The 21364-nt window shown below is 34.7% G+C and overlaps 1 protein-coding gene across 1 annotated transcript in view; it reads left to right on the top strand.

The window, feature by feature from the left end:
* LOC118271910 (uncharacterized) overlaps positions 1–21364 on the top strand; it is a 341312-nt gene that overhangs the window by 105512 nt on the left and 214436 nt on the right. The window contains exon 3 of the mRNA XM_050693632.1: positions 5487–5532. Within this exon, the coding sequence (XP_050549589.1) occupies positions 5487–5532 (46 nt within the window). The remainder of the gene's footprint in view (positions 1–5486; positions 5533–21364) is intronic.

Below are 21364 nucleotides of genomic sequence, written 5' to 3'. Positions count from 1 at the left end.
ACCAGCGCGTCGATAGATAGTTAGATAGATATATTTTCAAAAGATTACACAGTACTAGATAAAAATACTTCACCATTGTAGTCAAAGTAATGGTGGTAAATTTGGCTTTATGTTAGTATGGTCATCAAGATTAAGAGAGAGAGACCAAATATCAGATCAATCGGACGTCAGGAAGGGGTGAAAATTGCAATTACTATATCTGTCACAAACAAACAGGTTAAGCTAAAAAAAACTGCTTAAAATGAAGACTACAATTTATAACACTCGTACTCCTTAAAGTCATACAATAAAACAGTGAAAGAAACACAAACAGACACCATTTAGCTTTTACAATATTGGTTTAGTAGGTTTTCAATATTTATTTAGGTTTGGCTGAAGGTCTAGAAGGCCTTTTACGAAACGTGTCTCGATGACTAATTCTTTTTTCCTAAAACGAACACTTTTTGGCTCTTACTAAAGATGAATTTAGGTTCTTGTAATAGTTTTATCTAGATGGCTATCAATTTTATGTTTTTTAAAGGGTAAAACTAAAAATAATATAATTATGTATTCAGTCTGTCTGTCAGTGAAGCTAGGTGCTCGTTCCAAAGTTTAACTTCGAATGGAGAAGCAAGAAACTTTATCGTTACTCTTATTAAACATCTCATTGTAGAGAGAAATCATTACAATAAGGAATATAACTGTAATATATTGAATATAATATATTGTAAAATTTGTAAGTGACTCCACCTAAATAATAATAAAGCAAAATTAAAAAATGTATCATTAAACCTGTCACCGCCAAGCGACACCCCTTCATTATTTCCAGTCCGCAACATTCGAAACTAAATCATTAGCAAAAAGAGAAAAGAAAAATAAAAACAAAATTCTAATACTTCTTTTGAAATGTCAAAAAAGGTTGAAAAACTTTCTGGCGGTGACATCTTCACAGATAGGCGTGCTTACCCCGCGGATTGTGGCGTGAATGTACAATGAGACAATGGAGCCCGCACCCTGATAACACCATTGTTGGCCGCACAACATTTCGCTTTATTTTTGTTTGCATGTGCCGAGATTAGATGCTAGGTTATGTGGGGTTAAGTAAATTCAAAATGTTTTAACTTTCATGTATTTTTACAAGACCCATGCATTAGATAATGTATTTAAACCTTTTATATGAAGAGCTATGAAAACGCTTCGAAGATTTTTAGAACACTTTTATAAAAATACTAAAACGTTCTTGATATTTGATTAGACTTTCAGGCCATATGTAAAGTAAAGCCCGTCTGGTATCGGCAACCCTCGCTAGATCTTCATGAATATCTCTCCATATGTATAGGGATCTTCCTTTATTCAAATAACAGTGTCATCTTCAACATATTGGTTTCGGAATTGAGAATTTAGCTAAACGTTTTTTTATGGCCAATAACTTTCCAATACATTGCAACATCTTTAAAATATTACTTTAAAAATCACTTTCACGACTTCTTCTACCGAGTCTGATGAAGCATGGTTGGATTTATCGCACCATCATGATGCAAAATACTGAAGAAACCCTCAAGTAACTTTACACCTTAATGTAAAACTTGAAGGTTCTTTTTCGCAGATCACAATATGTGAAACAACCCCTTCCAATTGAGTGTGAAGTAAAAATGAATCAGAGATTGACGCGAGTAGTAACTTTGTAGTGGATGATCAATCATGGCGGATTGAAACTGTGACGTCATTCTTTGCAACTAGTTTTCAGTTTGAGAATTTGAAAGTCATTGAAGTTAAGCAGTTTTATGAATTCCTTTGAGCATGTATGTGAGGTATAAATAAGTGAACGGAGATCAAAAGGGATCATGATTTTAAATATAAAAAGGAAACGAGGGACTTACGTTGGATCCTCGGTCCGACTGAAGAGTGCCTCGCTCCGATTTACGCATCATTAGGTAATATGCGACTAACGGTAGTGAATATTAAAATCTTTTAGTGTCTGGTAATATTTTGTGTAGTCAAGTAATACTTAAAGTGTCTCGAAAAATCGACTTCAAAAAAAGTAGGTTCTCAGTTTGACCTGTATGTATGTATGTTTGAGCGCAGATATCTCGCGTTTGGCTGAACCGATGTTGATGTGGTTTTCAGCATAGTATTTTCCAAACTTAGGAAATGTTTTATACCTAAAACCATTTACCTTACCTTACCTTTATCGCTATAAAGAAAATCGAGGTTCACACTTTAACTTTTCGTGTTTCCCTTATTTATTTATTTGGAGGTTTATCTGTCAACCAAGCTAAAACTACAGAACTAATTGTGATGAAATTTAGTATACAGGGTATGAGCTGACTTGACTGACCTGAAGCCGTTGGCAAAAGCTAGTAAATAATAATTATGAAATGTAGAATATTAACTGGCAAATAGATTTGTCTCGTATTACAATTTGACTAGTTATACAAACTAGTAATTATCTTAGACAATCTAGTTTCAAGGACAAACCAATAGACCGAAATTATAAACTAATACTCTACTCCTAATTATCCGATCCACTGTGTATATTGGACTATCCATGTAAAACAATATATTCATTATTATGTTATCGGCTTACTCACGTAACTGTATGAGGAGGAACTCGACTAGTTTCAAGCCATGCTAGAGGCTGATATCTATGTGCAAAATTCCGTGACACACGACGCGGCGATTATCACGCTGCTACTAAAACTAGTGAAGTTTCTCGTCAAACAGTTATTTGGTAAGCCGATAACATAATACTTATTTTAGTATGACTCACGAAAGTTATAATAAACATTATGTAATTATAGTTTATTTATACTCATTTACCAACTACTAACACTCCCGCATAGATTTCGGTAACACAATCAAAATAAATCGCACAAAGTGAAAACTATCAATTAGCTGAGAGTAAACGTTGTCTAAATCTAAACAACAAACTGTTGGCAATGAAATACAAACAGACAGACGACGCGACGCTGTGTTTGTCATTTGTATAGTTAGCTATAGAGGGCGTGCCTAACTGCCTACACGGTACCTGCGGGCGGTTCTAGGTCCTCGAATTAATTTCGTAGCTGTTGTAAATTAATTTCAATATAATAATACAAATTAATTGTAATGAAATTTGTATTATACTAATTCGTTTGTCTCAGTGATTTAATAATCTTGACAGGGATAAGATTGTAGTGGGGATTTTCAATTGTTAATTTAGTAAAACGTTATCTCACTTATACTTTATCATCCAATGACTTCTCCCGCCTGGAGTGTGTCAGACTCTTACCGACTAAGACCACCCTGTTCCTACTCTTGCTTTTCTAGCCGGAGCCCCGGTAGCCCGCTAGGTAGTCTGTAGCTCTGGGTCGGGACCATTTATGTACCTACTATCGAGTTACAAAAATCAATTATCGAATAACACCCGTGTTGTTTACTACCTAGTTAGGACTTAAGTGAATTGCAACCACTCTTAATTAGGTTACCTAGTTAGGTTCCCTGCAAATATATTATATAAATTCAGTGTTTACTCAGTCTTAAACATAGATCTAAAAACCGTTTTTATGAATAAGAAAATTATTATCAATAAATTAACTACTGTGTCTAATAAAATATCAGCTTTTCATTACTACCAGGAATCCTTCTATACCACCGTATTATAAAACTGCAAAAATACTATATCCTGTATTTCAGCGAGCATTAAACTCGAGCGTAAAATATCGGTACGGTACTCCGCCATTTTATTTTTCAGTCATAAAACCTTTTACTGCCACCTTTATAACCTATTTAATAATTTCACATATTATTTCAGCCGTGGAATTATTTCAGGCGCTGGAATTACAATTGAAATTTTGACGAAATTTCATTGTTATGTAGGAGACTAAATTGTGTTCATGTTAAGTGATTACTTGAGCAACTTAAGTACGTTTAAGTACGGACGTATTTTCTCTTCGTCAAAGTGCTATGGAAACGTACGTACATACCTACCATGTACTCGTATGTACATATATGTATAGACGTGAGAATAGAAAAGTGCTAACTAGGCAACAGTTGTAAGCTTCCCACGGTACATCACGCTTGTAAATCGATAGTTTTTTTACAGAACTTAATTTACGATTTGACGTTTTACATTACTGTTCCAGTTTTAGAAAAAGGGGTGTTGTGTTTTTTGGCGTAAATAGGGTTGTACTACACTGCAGGTTATTTTATGTTTAGTATGGTCAATTTGGGATAGTTAAATTTTAAGGTCTCTCTTTTCTGAAATATATTTATTTACAACCATTGATACATTTAAGAAGAGTATGTACTGCTTCTTAGTAAACTGGCAACGTAATTGTGACTACTCTGGTTTGCGGGTATCTGTGGGCAGCACTGCATCTGATTGTTTGCTGTGCGGTAAAATTGATTTCTCCCTAAAGATAATATTTCTCATATCCGCGTTCTCCAACATTAGGTTCTTGAAATAGTGGCTAGATCTAAAGTTTAGGTGGTAAAAAGCGATAAAGAGGCGCGAGCGTGTTGGGGCGCGGTAAAATACTGGATTTTATTGCCGGCTTGTTCGCTGACAGCTATTTGTCTATTGCATCGGTTCGCGTTGCAAGTGGCGCAAGTGAAGAGCGATAGGAGATAAAATGATCCGAAAGCTAGCGATCTTATTTCTTGAATTAATTGTGCTGGTAGTTTAGAGTAGTTGTCGAGTCAAAATTGTGATCTTTCCAGAGGGTTTGACTGTTTATCTTTCACATTATCATTTTCTTTTAAATACATAATTAAACACAGAACATTCTGGTCCCTGTTGAGCATAAATAACTATGAGCTAATCTTAATCCTAACACAACAGATGACGATACAAGTACCTAATAGTTAATTACCATTGTTAGTACTTCTCGCAATGATCTCATAACTTGCACCACAGCTTGCTGTCCAGAGCTAAATGTACCCTGAATATTTACAAGCTTCGATGGTGAAAATGTACGTATTTTTCGAAATCAGAGTCCAAACGATGACTGCATTTTGATTGATCTAAAAATATTTAGCTTGATCAGTGCGTTGCCTTTTTTACCCTTTGAGTTAACTAGTGTACCGTGTGTACTGTGTACTGTATAGTGTATGCTGTTTGATGTGAGCTCCGTCTGTCATTACGTTAATTAATATTTTAGTTTATTTTGTGTGTCTTTTGCAGTTTGTTTTGTAGTGTGCAGGTTTGTTTTAATGGGGAGTTGTTTTGTACGTAAATAATTTGTGGTTGATAGATGCCACGATGTTATTATATGAGGTCAAAACCAACTTAGCGTTAATAGATATTTATTGTCTACTTAATATTTTTCAGAAGATAGATCTTTATATATAAACCAAATACAAACATAGACATACACAATTTAAAACAGTTTATTGTTTGAATGTTTTATCCTTCTCAAAATATTGGGAACACCATTTTGTAATATAAAGGTATTAACAATCGAAAATATTCTTAAATGACTATAACTACTGAGATGTTCTAATAATTTTGTATTTCTTTGTTTCAGTGGAAATCGCGATGGGGCGTGGTGACCAAACTGTCTCCTGCTGCAGGTATGTTCGACAATTATACTAATAAATTTTATATTCTAAAATGACTAGCTTTTACGTTCAAAGTCAACATTATTTATTTCAAACAGACAGGAATGTCAAAGCAAATATAATAATATTATAAAATGTCTGTCTGTCGATCCTCCAGTGAAGCTATTTGCTCGTTCCAAAGTGCAGATTCCTATAAAGAAGAACGAGCAAGATACTCCATAGGCTACTCTTTTTCAATCAGGTTCACTATACAAATCTTGGTTACATTGTTTCGTAACCATTTCTGCTAAAGAACAACACCGATATAGAAACTAGACACACCATTTATTACGATTTATCTCACCACGTCCAACTTATAAGTTATTCTGCCCAAAACCTCGCCATCTCATCCGAACGCTGTTTTTCTGCGAAGATTTTGTAACAAACATAAAAAGACCATTATATCGTAAAGTATAAATAAACATCTGTTGCTTATCTTTCTCTATCTCCATTCAATGTGCCCTTGGAATTTTCTAGAAACGTTCGGAATGTATTTACTTTGAGTATTATCTATTTTTTTGTGTAGGTCGTCTGAATTGTATAAAAGAATTGCTATTTCAAGACAGAGACCTAATCTTTGGTTTCATAACAGCTTTATATTAAACCGACTTTACCCTTAATATGCCACTGACACGATTTACCAATACTTCGAAGAATTGTAATGTTGTTTGTTTATGAACTGCTTAATATTTTCTTTGCAAAAAATTGCGACTAAAATAAATACATAAGTGGTTTTTTCATGGTATAAGCCGGTAAACAAGCAGGTGGATCACCTGATGGTAAGCAATCGCCGTCGCCTATGGACACCCACGACACCCACCTACGCACCATGGATTACAAGTGTGTAGGCGGCATTTTGGGGGTTAGGAATTTAAGGATTGTCAGGGAATCGGGGACACAGAAGATTGGGTAATTTGGCATATGGTAATCTCACTTACCGAAACACAACACAAGCGTTGTCCCACGCCGGTTATCTATGAAGCCGTGGTATCACTCCGGTCGAGGCCTGGCCCATTCGTGCCGAAGCATCATTCTCCCACTCCCACGCTTATATTGCCCATTGTATGAAATGTTTCATAAAATTTTAGGCTTATTGTAAGTTTTGTACTTAAAAACGAAGAATAGGTATTTAATAACGAGGTGTTTCTTTTACTACGGCGTATAAAAAACAAAATCATTAACGTAAGTCACAAGAAATTAACGTCAAGAAAAATAAGTAATTACCCAAGAACAGCACTTGGTTGTCCCCTCAGTTGTGATATTAATCAGCGACCTCCGAGCTCCGAGCAGCGCGCGCGACTCCTGCGGAACCCTAAAATTCCTGCTTAATTTAAGTTCCGTATTTAAGTAACATTAAGACTTCGTGTTAAGCAGACGGCTAAGATTGAGGGTAGATAAAGAGTTTTGTTTTAAGTTAGGAGACGAGAGCTGTTCTTGGAATATTTTGAAATGATGCAGTTTTCTGACAGTCAAGGTTAGAACATTCCAAACTGAAATTTTCTTGGCCAAATATGTACTTCTCTTATATAAAAGACCTCACACTACTTCAGTGCCATCTGGTGAGCAAAAAACCGTTAGTTTTCATTGAATATGACAAGAAAAATATAAGTCACCTTGATTGGACTAACAGCCGAGATTGTTATAAATTTTAAAAGGTACCTTATTGCTTTATTAACTTATAGACATAGAGTTCATTGTAGCATGGCAATTGACTTCCACCAAGAACTATGATTAATCAGCTCGATTACTAGTGCCAAGTCGTACTGATTACTGCCGCATGGTAGGGGAATATCAGAATTTATGCAGACAATGAATTAATCATTGCTCAGATTGGTGAGAGCTCATCAGGGTCTAAGCTGTCTGTTTCAATAGCTATTCAACGTCAGCTAATCCGAAATTGATAATTATTGGAGCATTAGTCGTATGTCTTCCGAGAATTAGGTATGTCTAGATGTAGAAAGTACTTAGAATTATATATAGAGACATAGGTACGCGGAACGACGTTTATTCTTGGAAGATCCGTAAGTCGAAGTCAAAGAATTTATTTCAATCAATCCTTAATTAGGTATTTTTGAATTGTCCGTTAGTCTATCTGTCAGTCAAGATACATAATACATACTCATTTCAAAGTGTAGCTTCGAATGTAGAAGACCGAGCAAGAAATTCCATCGTCACTTTTGATCTTTAACTCACTTGCCATGAGTGGAGAATACAACCAGCCCTTTTGTGGTAGATACAACAGTATAATTTATGATGAGATAGATAAAAAAGATAGAACAATTTCATTTCCAAAAAAAAACTATTATTGATAAAATTTTATTCCACTCGAAAGTCAACCTTCAAACTTCAAGCCATGCTTCATAACCCAAACGGTGAAACAGTCTCATGATAATTTTTTTAACTCGCTAACAGTTCACAACTTACCCCACACTTACCCGTTACCCTTGAAGTACAAATTTCTCATGAAATATGACCAGTATTCAGGTAACCTCCATTCAGGAAGGGTAAAAACATTCGTGCTAATTGTCATTTGTTAGGCAGCGGTTGATAGATTAGATCTTTTAAAAACAGCTTTGTTTTATGTGTTTACTAACTGTAGTGGTGATTGTTGTTATAATCTGTGGTATTTGTCATGGTGGGGAGTTTATGGGCTATATGAGGTTGATTGAATCTTTTACGTAATGTTAATTGGTTGTTTTTTAAAATTAAGTTCGGTCAGGAGTAGGTCAATTGTGCCTAGTGAACTACTGGTCTAAAAAAGAAGTACTAAACTTATTATTAAACAAAGTACAAAAATTCTGACTTTGTGTTATGAATTAAATGGAATTCGGAAATCTTAGAAATTTGTGAAATTTAACTGCATGAAAAAATCCCTTATCATAACCAAAATCGTATCTCAGACTTATCACATTTGAAAACTTGATCGAAAATTTTACGTAACAAATTTTCTAAGAGAAAACTGCAAACCCTATCCTAAAACTCAAGACGTAACTTCAACAGCACCCACCACAAACCCCATTGAAAATGCAGTCTCACAAATACCCCAAGATAATAAAACGTGCGCGACAAAGAAACTGCATCTATTTTAATCCAAGATGGCGGCATCGACGCACATAAATAACGGAAACAAATTAAAAAGTCTGAGCGGGTGTTATTGCACGCCGCATCACTAGGGGCGACACTGCATCGCTTTCATTACGAGTGAAAAATCGTGCGTAACTCATTTGTTTTTGTTGGGCTTTTTGCTCTATAATTTTGAATTGGTTTGAGGTGAAACGTATAATCTCTGGTTAGGTACATCATGTTTTGTTGTGTTACTGATACTTATGACTGACGTTCCAAGCATCTTACATATATTAAATACGAATGTTGAAAGTTATGGTATATATTTGTGTGTATGTTTGTTACTTAATCACTTCAAAATAGCTAAAAAGGATAGATAAAATTTGGAACAGAACACATAGACTACATTTATCCCACGAAAACACGGGCGATGCAGCTGGTAGAAGCTAGTAACCTATAAAGATATTCCTTCACATTAGAATCGAACCTTGAACCTCTGTCATCAACAAATATTCTGAAACAATTGTGAATTACCTCTGTGTTACTAGTCATAGTCATTTCACTAGTGAAAACTAATTTATCTTTCCAAATACTAATACTATGAATTAGTATGAATCGTACTAATAAATTAATTAACCAGCGACACCACAACTATATTCAATCTAAATCAATTCAAGTAAATATAAACGTTTCCTTAATTGCCACATAATTATGTGAAGGTTCCACTAAATTGCCAACTAACTTAGCATATTCATAGGATATTAGACTACTAAATATCAAAGTTATAAACCCTTAGAACTTGCTTAACGAAGTTTCCAGTTTTGCCTATTATAATTATGCGACGGTAAAAGAAAACTTTCGGACGTATATTACTTTGGCTGCGTCGCCTTTGACGACGTCATAAATAAAAGTCTCCCCACCCTGCCTTCCCTATCGGCCCTCAGACGTTATAGGTATGCCTTCCGGCTATGCTCGGGTTTTCCCGTTTAGGTCCAACTTATCTTGTTTTAGCACGACTAATTAAATCAAACGACGGAATATTTTTCGAAGTTCCATAATTAATTAATTTCGTTTCTTGCTAGTCAAGAATGTGTTGATATCTTTTCATATGAAAGTTTGAAAAGTTTTTATTTATTGGGTTTAGTGGTTGATGCGTGAACCAACTTTTAGTCTGAAAAAATCTTCATATTTGGTATTAACTTTAAGTTGAAGACGGGTTACTTTCGATACTAATAATAGGTTTACCAAAATTTGCTTTGTTTGTTTTTTGTCCATTGTTGTCATAGTATGTTGCCCATTTAATTTAATACATTTTTATAATAAATCAACATACAAAATTGATTCAAGGACAACACGACGAGAAGACCACCGAAGTGTAGACAAAACGGATTACGTCCCGAAAACGAAGAAACATATCAAAATTAATTCAATTTTAATTCACATGAGCAACAAACGTAAGCACATGCCTACACCCGGGACCCTATTATTGGCGGATCCCACCGAACCCCTGCAAGGTCTTAAGGAATTCAAATTACGGATTTTATGAGCGCGAAATCTGTTTAATGTCCGTCCGTACGTTGGGGTGGGTAGAGACTACAAACTATTCTCATAATATATAGATATTTTTATACCTTCACAGAGAAGCATTGCATCTTTATTCCGATCATAAGTTTTAATAAAATATCAATGGGTCGTAATAATTTATGAGCTAAATGTGTGGCCCGTTAAAGTGAAGGAGTAAAAGAGTCGTATCATTCTCTTATTGGTAGTAAAGTTTTAAATTATTTGACAGATTCACTGCGTTCTCTGAATTAATGATGAACTAAGTTTTATCTTATATTATGCTTGATATTCCGTGCTTTACGAAATTAATTATGATTGGCAGCTTGTTGGTTTGACATAAGTACGTTGCCAAGCTGGTTCTTCGATCTAGACTGTTAAACAGTGTCTAAACTAATCTGAATAGGTACCGTAACTTTATTCCTAACAGCTTTAACATATTATTTTAAAAACAATTGCAACTAAAATAAATACCATATTATGTGTATAAATTAATATCGCAAAAAATGTTGCTTAGATCAATTAGCCTTTCAACCATTGATACATAAGTTACTAACCTAGTATTAAACTTAAACTGAATCCAAAAACATAGAACTCAACAAAATGATGTTCTAAAAATTCCCCTTCACAAAACTAGTCGAATATTTAGCGAGAACAGTACTGAGTGCATTTCTTCCATTCAGTTCGGATGTTGTTTAACAAGACAGCAGTAAGATGGCGCGGGAGTAGCGACGATAGTAGAGGCGGCTACAGATCCCTGGGGGTCGCGGCCGCGCCACGACGAATAAATTAACTAAATGAGATGTGCAAACTTCCAGCGTATGGCTAGTGTTGCCACGCTTGCAGTTTTTGGAGGAAAACTTTAAACACCGCATTTAAAGTGATTTAGTGGAGTAATTTGTTTGTTTTATGCTATGCTAGTGTTATTAAAGTGTGCGCGTGTGCTAATGCGGTTAGTTTAAACAGGTGAGGTTTTGTGGGATTGTTGCGTGTTGTTATATTAAATTTAAAGAGATTTTTTCATTATATTTCTTGAGCGTTGGTTTTGCAACAATTATCCATTTTTGTTAGAGTTATTTTGTAATTCTACTCGTATATTATTTACTATTACATTAGTCTATAGAACTTTTTTTTAAGTGAAAAGTGTGTGTACATTGTACAGTGGCAATACGTGCCGTAATGTACACCTCTACCTACCTCTTCGGGGATAAAAGGTGTCATTTAACTTTCTGTAAAACCAACAGAGATCCCTTTTCCTAATACATCGCTAATAATTATGGAAGTATAAATTATATTTAATGTGTCCATTAATTTACAAATGTAATAAAATGTGCTGTACTTAATGCGAAACATAACATTAAACTTGAAATATCATCTTGGCACTGTTTCAATTGTCTAATTTCTAATGTTCTAGACCATATTTTAAGTTAGGATTAAGTCACCACACGTTTGCAAATTTCACCTTAATTTTAGGGGAATTAAAACATATTTTTATAAATATATTTCTGTTACAAAACACAGGGTCAAAAACATGGAAAACTTTACTATTAGTAAGTGCGATAACATAATAATATTGTAATAAAAAACATTTTAAATAAAGGTAAGGACTTTCGTTCTGCTCCACATACTTTCTCTATATTCCAAAATTATAAAACAAAAATGATAATAACATACCTCGAACAACGACTTCATATTAAAAGATAACAGAATTAAAATTCAGGACAATGCGTCTTCCTGAGCTATCCAGACAGATTAACACACAGCACAGTAAGCACAGTAAGCACGGGGAAGTCGAAACTCATTCAGCCAGCAACTATCTTACAAACTACCAAATTGTTATAAAATAAAATGTTGCATTCAAGTTACGTGAAGTACTGCACTTAGTTTGTAAATAGTCGACATTGTTAGCGGGAGAAGGATTACTTAAGTTTTAATCAGAGTATACTTTACTTAATGAAAAAAAAGCAAGAAAAGAATCACTAAATATCTAAACTTTTTTTTTAAGTGGCAACCGCCTTTTTTTCTTTACTGTCTACAATTTTTTTAAGGCAAGTAATATCCCTAAAACCTTACATTTTAAAAAGGAGGCCTTCAGTTTGACTTGTTACATACAAGTCAAACTGAAGGCCTCCTCGGTTTTTTTAAAATCGGTTCAATAATAAGTAATTTATAAACAGTAAACAACAACCACACTGGCAATAAAGAAAAACAAGTCATATATTTTTTTGTAGCAAACTAAAGATATAAGAAAACTTTCCAAGAATTTCCTCACAATATTTCTTGTAGAAATCTATCAGCTGCATTACGTGGGTGGTGCACAAAACCTGTACATCCTACACCCAGTGAGCCAGTGAGGGAGCGCGCTATCATCTCGTTTTACGGGCAATAAATCAGCCAGTGTTGCAAGCTGCATAAAAACAGATGCTGGAACTGACAGCCAACATCTAAGAATGGTCAGAAGTACCACTAACGTACAATATAGGAAGACAGAATCAAGTTTATTTTAACTTTTGCAATGGTATCGTCTCGTTTGCAATTGACTGGATGACGAGTAATTTTCGTTTGACGATTTATAAAAGTGTCTAGCCTTAGGGCTTGTTTCACAATGTCTGGATAGCCGCTATGTCTCAATTTGTATAAATTACGTTCCTAATTTAAATTTTGTTGGGTACTTACTACTATATGAAAGTGGTGAAACAGGCGATTAATCAACATAAGTACTTCTAGATTTTGACAAAGGTAAATAAATCGGATTTTCTCATTTTGAAATACTATGGTATACTCACATCAAAAATCCTTGACCCAAATCTAGTGCAAAGTGGAAATGAAATATAATTTTCCAACGAAAATGAGGTTAGTGTACTCTACACTTGCAACAACTTGACCGTAGTGAACCTTCTGCGTTTACTTTGTCTATGCAATATCTAAGTTGGATAGTAGAAAACGGTGTGATTAAAAAAGTACGTGTGTTTCCTCTCTCATGAGGTTTGCAGAAACTGTTGCTGTTTGCGTCGTTTAGAGTTTGTTACTTAGTTTATGGAGATGTACTCAGTTGGATAAAATATTTAATTGCATCTGAATGGAGACAGATGATTGGTGCTCTCTTATGACCAGGTATCATCTAATATATTGTCAAAAGGTGACTGGATGTAGCTTTACTTAAAACTTAGTTTAATTGAGTACGAGATTAAGCGTGGGCCTTATGTTGGTCAACACATGGAGGAAGGAAAATTGCCAGATGTTTAATTTACTTCAACTATTAAAGAAACCACTCTTGAAAGTATCAGTAAATACTAAACCACTTTAGTTCCAACAAAAACTTACTAAATCCCCAGTTTTAATTATACACATGGCGCTTTCTCATGCTAACATATCTCCTCACAAAATCCTTCTAAGCAGACCGTCGTACAGCGAGCAGCTGCTTCCAGCTTAAGCTAAACACTGCACAATAATAACTTCCATTTAGCTCGTTCCATTAAAAAACCAACAAAAAGGTCCCAAGCGTGGAGCTAATTAAAATTTTACCAAGTGCACTGTATGGACCATCTTATAAATGCCACAGAGTAAAAAGATCCGCTAGTTAATAGAATATTCATAGTGTGTGTAAATAATATGCATGGTGTTTGTTTGTTCGTGTGGGTAGTTTTAAGTCGACCGGTTAATTCTTGACTCCGTTGCGCAAACTTTTAACGTTTTGCAAGCGTTAGGTTGTGAATTATTTGGTGCTTTGCTATTTTCCTTACGAAAATGAGGCACAAAAATTGTGTTATGAGGTTTTGATATTATTTTTACTTAAGGGACAGTACATTTCTAAATAGCTATCGAGCGTTAAGAACAAGCAGGCATAAATCACACTAACATTATAAATGTGAAAGTTGGTTTGTCCATCAATTAGGCTGAAACCACTGAAGGGATTTTGATGAAATTAAGTATACAGACAAGGTATAAACTGACTTGGGTGATAAGATACTTTTTATCCTGCGAGAACACGAGCGAAGCCACTGGCAGAAGCTATTACACACGTGATTCCCAGATATATTAACAACTAGAGACAGTCAACTTCGACTTTCATAATAACACAAACTAATAAACAAAAGCAAAACAACTCTCTCAATAAACAAAATCTTCAAATATATTGAGCAAACAGAACTACAATATATACAAGTATAACTTGCTGTAGTAGCTCCCATATATTAGTTTCACAGTGTAATCGAATCTCGTCGAGTTTACAGCAAAGAAAGCAGTTAGTTACAATCGTACTGGCGTTTTATTTAACATTATCTCACTTATTCGCCTACACTGTGGCGTGAAATTGGAGTTTATGATTTTATTCTCAGCTTCCAACTTCTCGTTTCCACAGATGACTTTATATTCTGGCGGAATGAGATCTCTGGATGTTTTAATATTAACTTGTTATTTATATACTCATATTGAAGTCGGGTGAACGTAGAATATTTGATTTTTTTTTTCGTTCAATTTGATGACGTAATTATTAAGGAACTAGCTTTTGCCCGCGACTTCGTTCGCGTGGAATAGTGACTTCCGGCAAATTTTTGGTTTTAACCACATAGCTCCCGATCTCGCGGGATCTCTTCAAAAATGAGATGTGGAAGATATTCCAGGGAACTCTTCAAAAATCAACATAATGAGCTCTGCGTTTGAATTTAATAGATGTATACTCACTTAGGGCATTGAAAAAATAGTTTAAAAACGGACTTAAACTAACTTAAAACTAAAGAAAGCTACGAATTACGAATTTATAACAATTAAAAAAGAAACTATATTACAACCTATCCTCTATGCTATAATAACCAAGCTTAAACTAAATAATTTAAAAGAAACGACTTAAATCTAATCTAATTAATTTATAAATTAGACTTACAATTTTATTAAAAAAACTAACTACAGTAACTACTAATAATCGATATCAAACTAAACCTACGTTAAATAGTTTAACCAAAAAACCAGGAAAACCCAACAAATAAACTTATTAATTGACAAATACAACGAAACCAATTTAGAATATACGAAACAGCAGGACCACTACAGACAAATAATCATCCCATCAAAAACATCCTGTAAAAAACCCAAGTCTCGCAGCTCAGTCTTTCTACCGTCAAAAGTTGTGAGATCCATGTAATACCAAGTCGGTTAATCTATTTAGTGTCTACTTGAAGGACCTTCTGTCTTAAGTTATTACATAAGTTATTATCATGCCAATATTAAAAATATTTAACGTTTTAAACAAATAGATCGACTTGGACATCGCTTGATTTGATTATTAGTATGTATCACACTACACAGCACGACGGGCCAGCGACCAACAAGAACGAGAGTTTCAATCGCGTGAGGCGCGAGAGACTAAAGAATCTAATATAATATTGTAATATTCATTTTGTTTTCATGCGATGTCCAAGTCGATCTATTTGTTTAAAACGTTAAATATTTTTAATATTGGCATGATAATAACTTATGTAATAACTTAAGACAGAAGGTCCTTCAAGTAGACACTAAATAGATTAACCGACTTGGTATTACATGGATCTCACAACTTTTGACGGTAGAAAGACTGAGCTGCGAGACTTGGGTTTTTTACAGGATGTTTTTGATGGGATCTCACTTCTTTTTGTAGAGCCTTTCTTTTTGATACCATCTACTTCTAACGAATTTTGTTAAAGGTCTTATGATATTTTCTTATTTTTATATGTAGTCTTCCTCTTTTTCTTTTCCGGTACTACTTCTTGAGCTTCAGCCACAGTTTTTCTCAAAGCCCACTCCCTGTCTCTATGGGCTTTTCTCGGAGGCTTTGATGTCTCAATTTTTGACAAGTCTGGACGGTAAATACTTCTTAATCTGTAATTTTACAAGTAATAATGTTGTTCAGTTTCATGGGCTAAACACACCCTTACCCACCCTATACCCCGGTACGTACGTACATACGTACGGTAGGTACCTATCTACACCTATTAAATTTATAACCACCACCAACCACCAACTGCATAAATTATTGATGCAGTTGGTGTATTTGGAAAACTGGACCGAAATTACAAAATATTTAAGTTTTCCCATGATTAAGACACTAAACTCTATATGTATTCCAAATATGAAGCTTCTAAGTCTGCTAGAAGTGCCTTGGACTTTTGATGATCGGTGAGTCAGTGAGTGACAAAATTTAGAAACTTTAACAAGTTGTCATTCTTAAACTACTGGTTCAAATTGACTGAAATTTTAAATATTCCGTGTTTATACAATGCCGGATTAGTTACTGAAGATTCAGGTTTCTTGCTTTATCCACAACCGAATTATAGGGGGTCGAAAAAGGCCCGAATTGCTTCGAGAAAAGGATGGTACGGCCGTGCCGCTTTTTTTGCTCGACTTGGCGGGCACTGCCGTGCCCCCAGAAACTTTAACAAGTTGTCATTCTTAAACTACTGGTTCAAATTGACTGAAATTTTAAATATTCCGTGTTTATACAATGCCGGATTAGTTACTGAAGATTCAGGTTTCTTGCTTTATCCACAACCGAATTATAGGGGGTCGAAAAAGGCCCGAATTGCTTCGAGAAAAGGATGGTACGGCCGTGCCGCTTTTTTTTTGCTCGACTTGGCGGGGGCACTGCCGTGCCCCCAGATACGACTGATAATACACTTTTTCTACGATAGTACCGAAGCGCTCGGCCGATACCCAACCAAATGAATGTAACGAAACCATAGCGCGATCTATTTCGATCCCAACGCCATCTATCGAGGATAAAGACAACTTGGATTATTTATTTATACTCCGTTCGGGCATTTTCTTTGTACTAAAAGTTTAATTATATTGATATTATTTTTTTCATACCTTTTTACTATTTATTTACTTTTTTTCGATGAATTAAAACAATAACATGAACCGAAGTCGTGTAACGATCGACATAGAATTATCTATACTCCGTTAGAGCATTTTCTTTGTACTAAATGTTTTATTATATTGATATTATTTTTTTCATACCTTTTTACTATTTATTTACTTTTTTTCGATAAATTAAAACAATAACATGAACCGAAGTCGTGTAACGATCGACATAGAATTATTTATAAATAATTTATTTCTATTTTTATTTATTTATTGATTTTTGAAATAAAAATATATCTATGTCCTTTCTAAGGTTCTAAACTATATCTGTACCAAATTTCAACCAAATCCGTCAAATAGTTGCGGAGATTAATGGTATAAGCATAGAATGTTCGACGTGATTCTTTAATTTGACATAACTTTTTTATTTATGAACCGATTGACATGAAACAAACACTAAATGTAAATTTAAGCATCCCACAATATATTCGTGAAAACCGCATCCAACTCGGATCAGCCGTTTCTGAGATTAGCGCGCACAGACGAACAGACAAACAGACAAACAGACAAACAGACAAACAGACAAACAGACAAAAAAAAGTTAATTACATTTTTGGGTTCGACATCGACATAACAATAACCCCTGCTATTTTTTTTATTTTTATTTTCAATGTACAGACAGCACTTTTCTACGATTTTATTATATGTATAGATAGATGAAGAATTCTATGATTAGCTGAATATTAGACAGTACGTATACGTTAATCACTACAGAGCCCTGAATTCGTTACTTGCTACCAACCAAAATCTTCTTGATCTAAAATGTACCTCTTATCTGAAATACTTCACTTATAATGTAAATAAAGAATAAATCTTTACTCGCAATAAATACAAGAAGCTTTAGTCCGAAATCACTGCATTTCCATCCATATTTAATTTCCCTCTACCTAATATTTTCCCCTCTCTTGCACCCTATAATCATAATAAGAGAAACATCCAACCCTAAAAACTATAATAACAGCTCATAACTTACAACGAATCTCAGCCATAAAATGCAGGCGTTTAAATTTGCATAGACTAAAGTTGGCGCCCGATAGTTCGCGATACGGCCGCGTGAGGGCGCCACCCGACAAGGGGAAGAAAACCATCGTATGTTAATATATTGATACCGTCCCTTCGAGAGTACGTCTGTGATCTGGACACGTACGAATAAGTTTAGAAATATGGTTTTTGTGTGAGAAGTTTCGAAAGTCTTTGATGTTTTCAAAAATGTTTGATTAAAGTTTTTGGGCCTTTGATAATATGTTTTCAAAGAAATTGTGTCTCGTGCACGTATTTATGTGAAATCATGGCTTACTTGACATTGAGAATCTTTAGTCTGGGATAAGGATAAGGTTGAGGAAAAATAAAATAGACAATCATCTTCTCCCCGCAATTTTGCCACCCTCACAAATAAAACAATAATTTCACGAAACATCGTTACAATAATCCATTTACATTTTACAATAAAAAACAAACACCGTCAACACAAACGCATCTAAATCTTTGTTTTTACCGGTTCCCACCAGATAGATCGACTCCCATCCGGAGCGAACCGGAAAAAACTGGATTTTTCTGGAGTAAATTGGTTTCCCTCAATAAGTTCAAGTCCCCTGACAATGGGAATTATTCTCGTTCCTATCTTGTTATTCCAATTTTGGGGTAATTTATTTTTCCAACGAATTATTGAGTCGAAGAATACTGAGTATTTTATAATCAACTTTGTGTGTTGTGTGCGAATTGGTAACGATTGTTGAGGACTTGTTCGATTGATGTGCTGGAACTTTAGCGTTGGCTTTTTACCGTACGTGTTAAGAAATAAACTTTATTGTTGCTACATTTAAGTCAATTATTTATTGCTTATTCATTAACTTTAACTACACTTACTTACTACCAACACTATCGAATGCAATAAAATATAGCAATTATTTTTCCATTTTTTTTAATAAAGCAATTCATCAGCATTTTCACTTAACTACAAGAAAACAAAGTCACAAAGCACACATTTATAGTGGAGATTATCCCATAACTGCTTTTATGAAGTAGAGCCGTATACGAAACCGGATAAATCCAGATACAACCGGTCGAGTTATGGCGCAATATTCTCTAAGACTGCGGGCAGAGCCGCGCGTACTACTTGTATGCTCACGCTTGTTTATTGTGTGTGGAAGAGATTGTGGGACAATTTAAAACGGCCATATTTCAGTCCACTGGTTCATAGCCTCCTACTCCGACCTATATGTGGTGTGATACGGCAGTGTCTTGGCTAGCAGGATTGGGTTGTATTGTCATGTTGAAACAACTGACATCTCTATTTCATACATATAATTTATATTTAAATACACTTTGTGGCTTTAAATATAAAATTTTGCATAAAACACTGGAGAGAAGAAGTGTGGTGTAATTATCCTTGAATGTGCCTCAGAATTTTGATACTTAAGTACCTCTGCAAATTCTTAGGTCTTTGAATTTCTATCCCCTTTCCATGCAACTTCGAATTGGCGAGAGTCTTATACCGACAACAGACGTGATGTTTTCGTTCGAATTATCAAATGTATCAAGAAAATTGATTTGAGAATATCTGTTGGAATATATCGAAAAGTTCGAATTATCTACGGTTGACATTATCTAGAGTCTACTATATATATATGAATGATCTAATCCTCGTCCCTAAAGGCTGACAACTACTCTGGTGTTGTGGATATTAATGGGCGGCGCTGACTGCTTTATCATAATTGTGATCACTCTGCCCGTATGCCACAATTACCACTCAATGTTTAACATCATAGCAAAACATACACCTGTATTGTAAACAGCTAAACAATTTCAAAGGACTCTTACTTCACACTTTATCTGAACTGCAGCTTACTGTACATAAAATATAGCTCCCATAGTTGTCGATAGATCACACCTGCCTCTCTGGGAGGAACTGTGAGCCAACAAAGGGATTGAACGTATTACAGAGGATGGGCAGAGAACACCTGTGCTGGCACATCGATATACAATATTTACTTAGATAAATAATACTATGGTAAAGTAAGACAAATTACGAATTTCCTTGATATTTTGGTTCTGATATTTATTTGGTGATGAGCTTTGTAAGTGATAATTTGACGACATGATATAAAATGGAAACGAATTTTATAGTTTAATGATGGTCAGTATTTATGCTGACGTCTATGTGCTAATCTGTGTTCTGATTTATCAATGACCTTGAAACGTGACTGAACAGAATAAATGCCGTTCAAATGTCCCATAATAGCAATAGATGTCAATTTATCTGATATTGTAACCTATATACATATTTATACTTTCCTCACATAACCAAACAAACTGCCATTTCCCTGTATCTTGCCTTTCAGCCTGCATCTCTATTCTATACTGCCCGACCTGCACGTACGCAAAGCCTCGAGTACACAGCCACGGTATCTTAAACTGCACCTTATCTTTGTTGCACTTACATACATTGAACTAATCCTTGTTTGTTTGACGTGTTACTGCATCCCACCAGAAGATGGTGCTGTTTTCAATTTATTCGCTGCTCCATTTTGGCGGTGCTTTTCGATGAATATAAAGTAGATCAGTAGGAAGTTTCGAAACTGTTTTCGTAACGTGTTTTAAAGTTTGAAATATTGGATATGGTCACGTTTACCGGAACCAAGATACCATTTATCACCAAGAATAAAATGGAAAATAATATTAGTATTTGGATTTTCTAAACATAAGAATAATAATTGATCTACATTAAACAAAAGACGTTCACAACAATACACAAAGAAATATTTCATCGACACAGAACCTCTTTGAAAAACTAGCCAAGTATTCAAACAAATTCACCCCTAACTCCGGGTTATTGCTGTATAAAACATACATATGTCTTCCCCCGGCTGCACGTGGCGTTATAAAATATTTAAATCGGTGTGGAAACAAGAAATCTCATTAATATCTGAGTAGTGCAGGTAGATGTGGGATTGTTGGTTTGTTCATAAGGCAGGAATGAAAGCCGCTCATTGTGCTATAAGTGGGAGAATGTTCCGGCAAATTGGTGGTGAATATTTTTAAGGGGGAAAAAATTGGTGTAGCCTTTTTTGGTGTAATTTCTTTTAGGTTGGACTGCGATAAATATGATAAGATATACATTGTGATATTTTGTAAATGCAGTATAATATTTAATTAAATTTTATTATAAAATTAAAAATCATAATGACACCTACTTATGTTTGAAATTGTAACAAAATATTTCCCAGATGTAGTGGGCAAGCGAGCCAGGTCACAAAGTTTAGCTACCAATAACACAAATACTAGCCGC

The sequence above is a fragment of the Spodoptera frugiperda genome, chromosome 5 (assembly GCF_023101765.2).
Source record: "Spodoptera frugiperda isolate SF20-4 chromosome 5, AGI-APGP_CSIRO_Sfru_2.0, whole genome shotgun sequence".
Lineage (NCBI taxonomy): Eukaryota > Metazoa > Arthropoda > Insecta > Lepidoptera > Noctuidae > Spodoptera > Spodoptera frugiperda.
The sequence above is the reverse complement of the archived record's forward strand: the minus strand, read 5'-3'. Positions and strand labels throughout refer to the sequence as shown.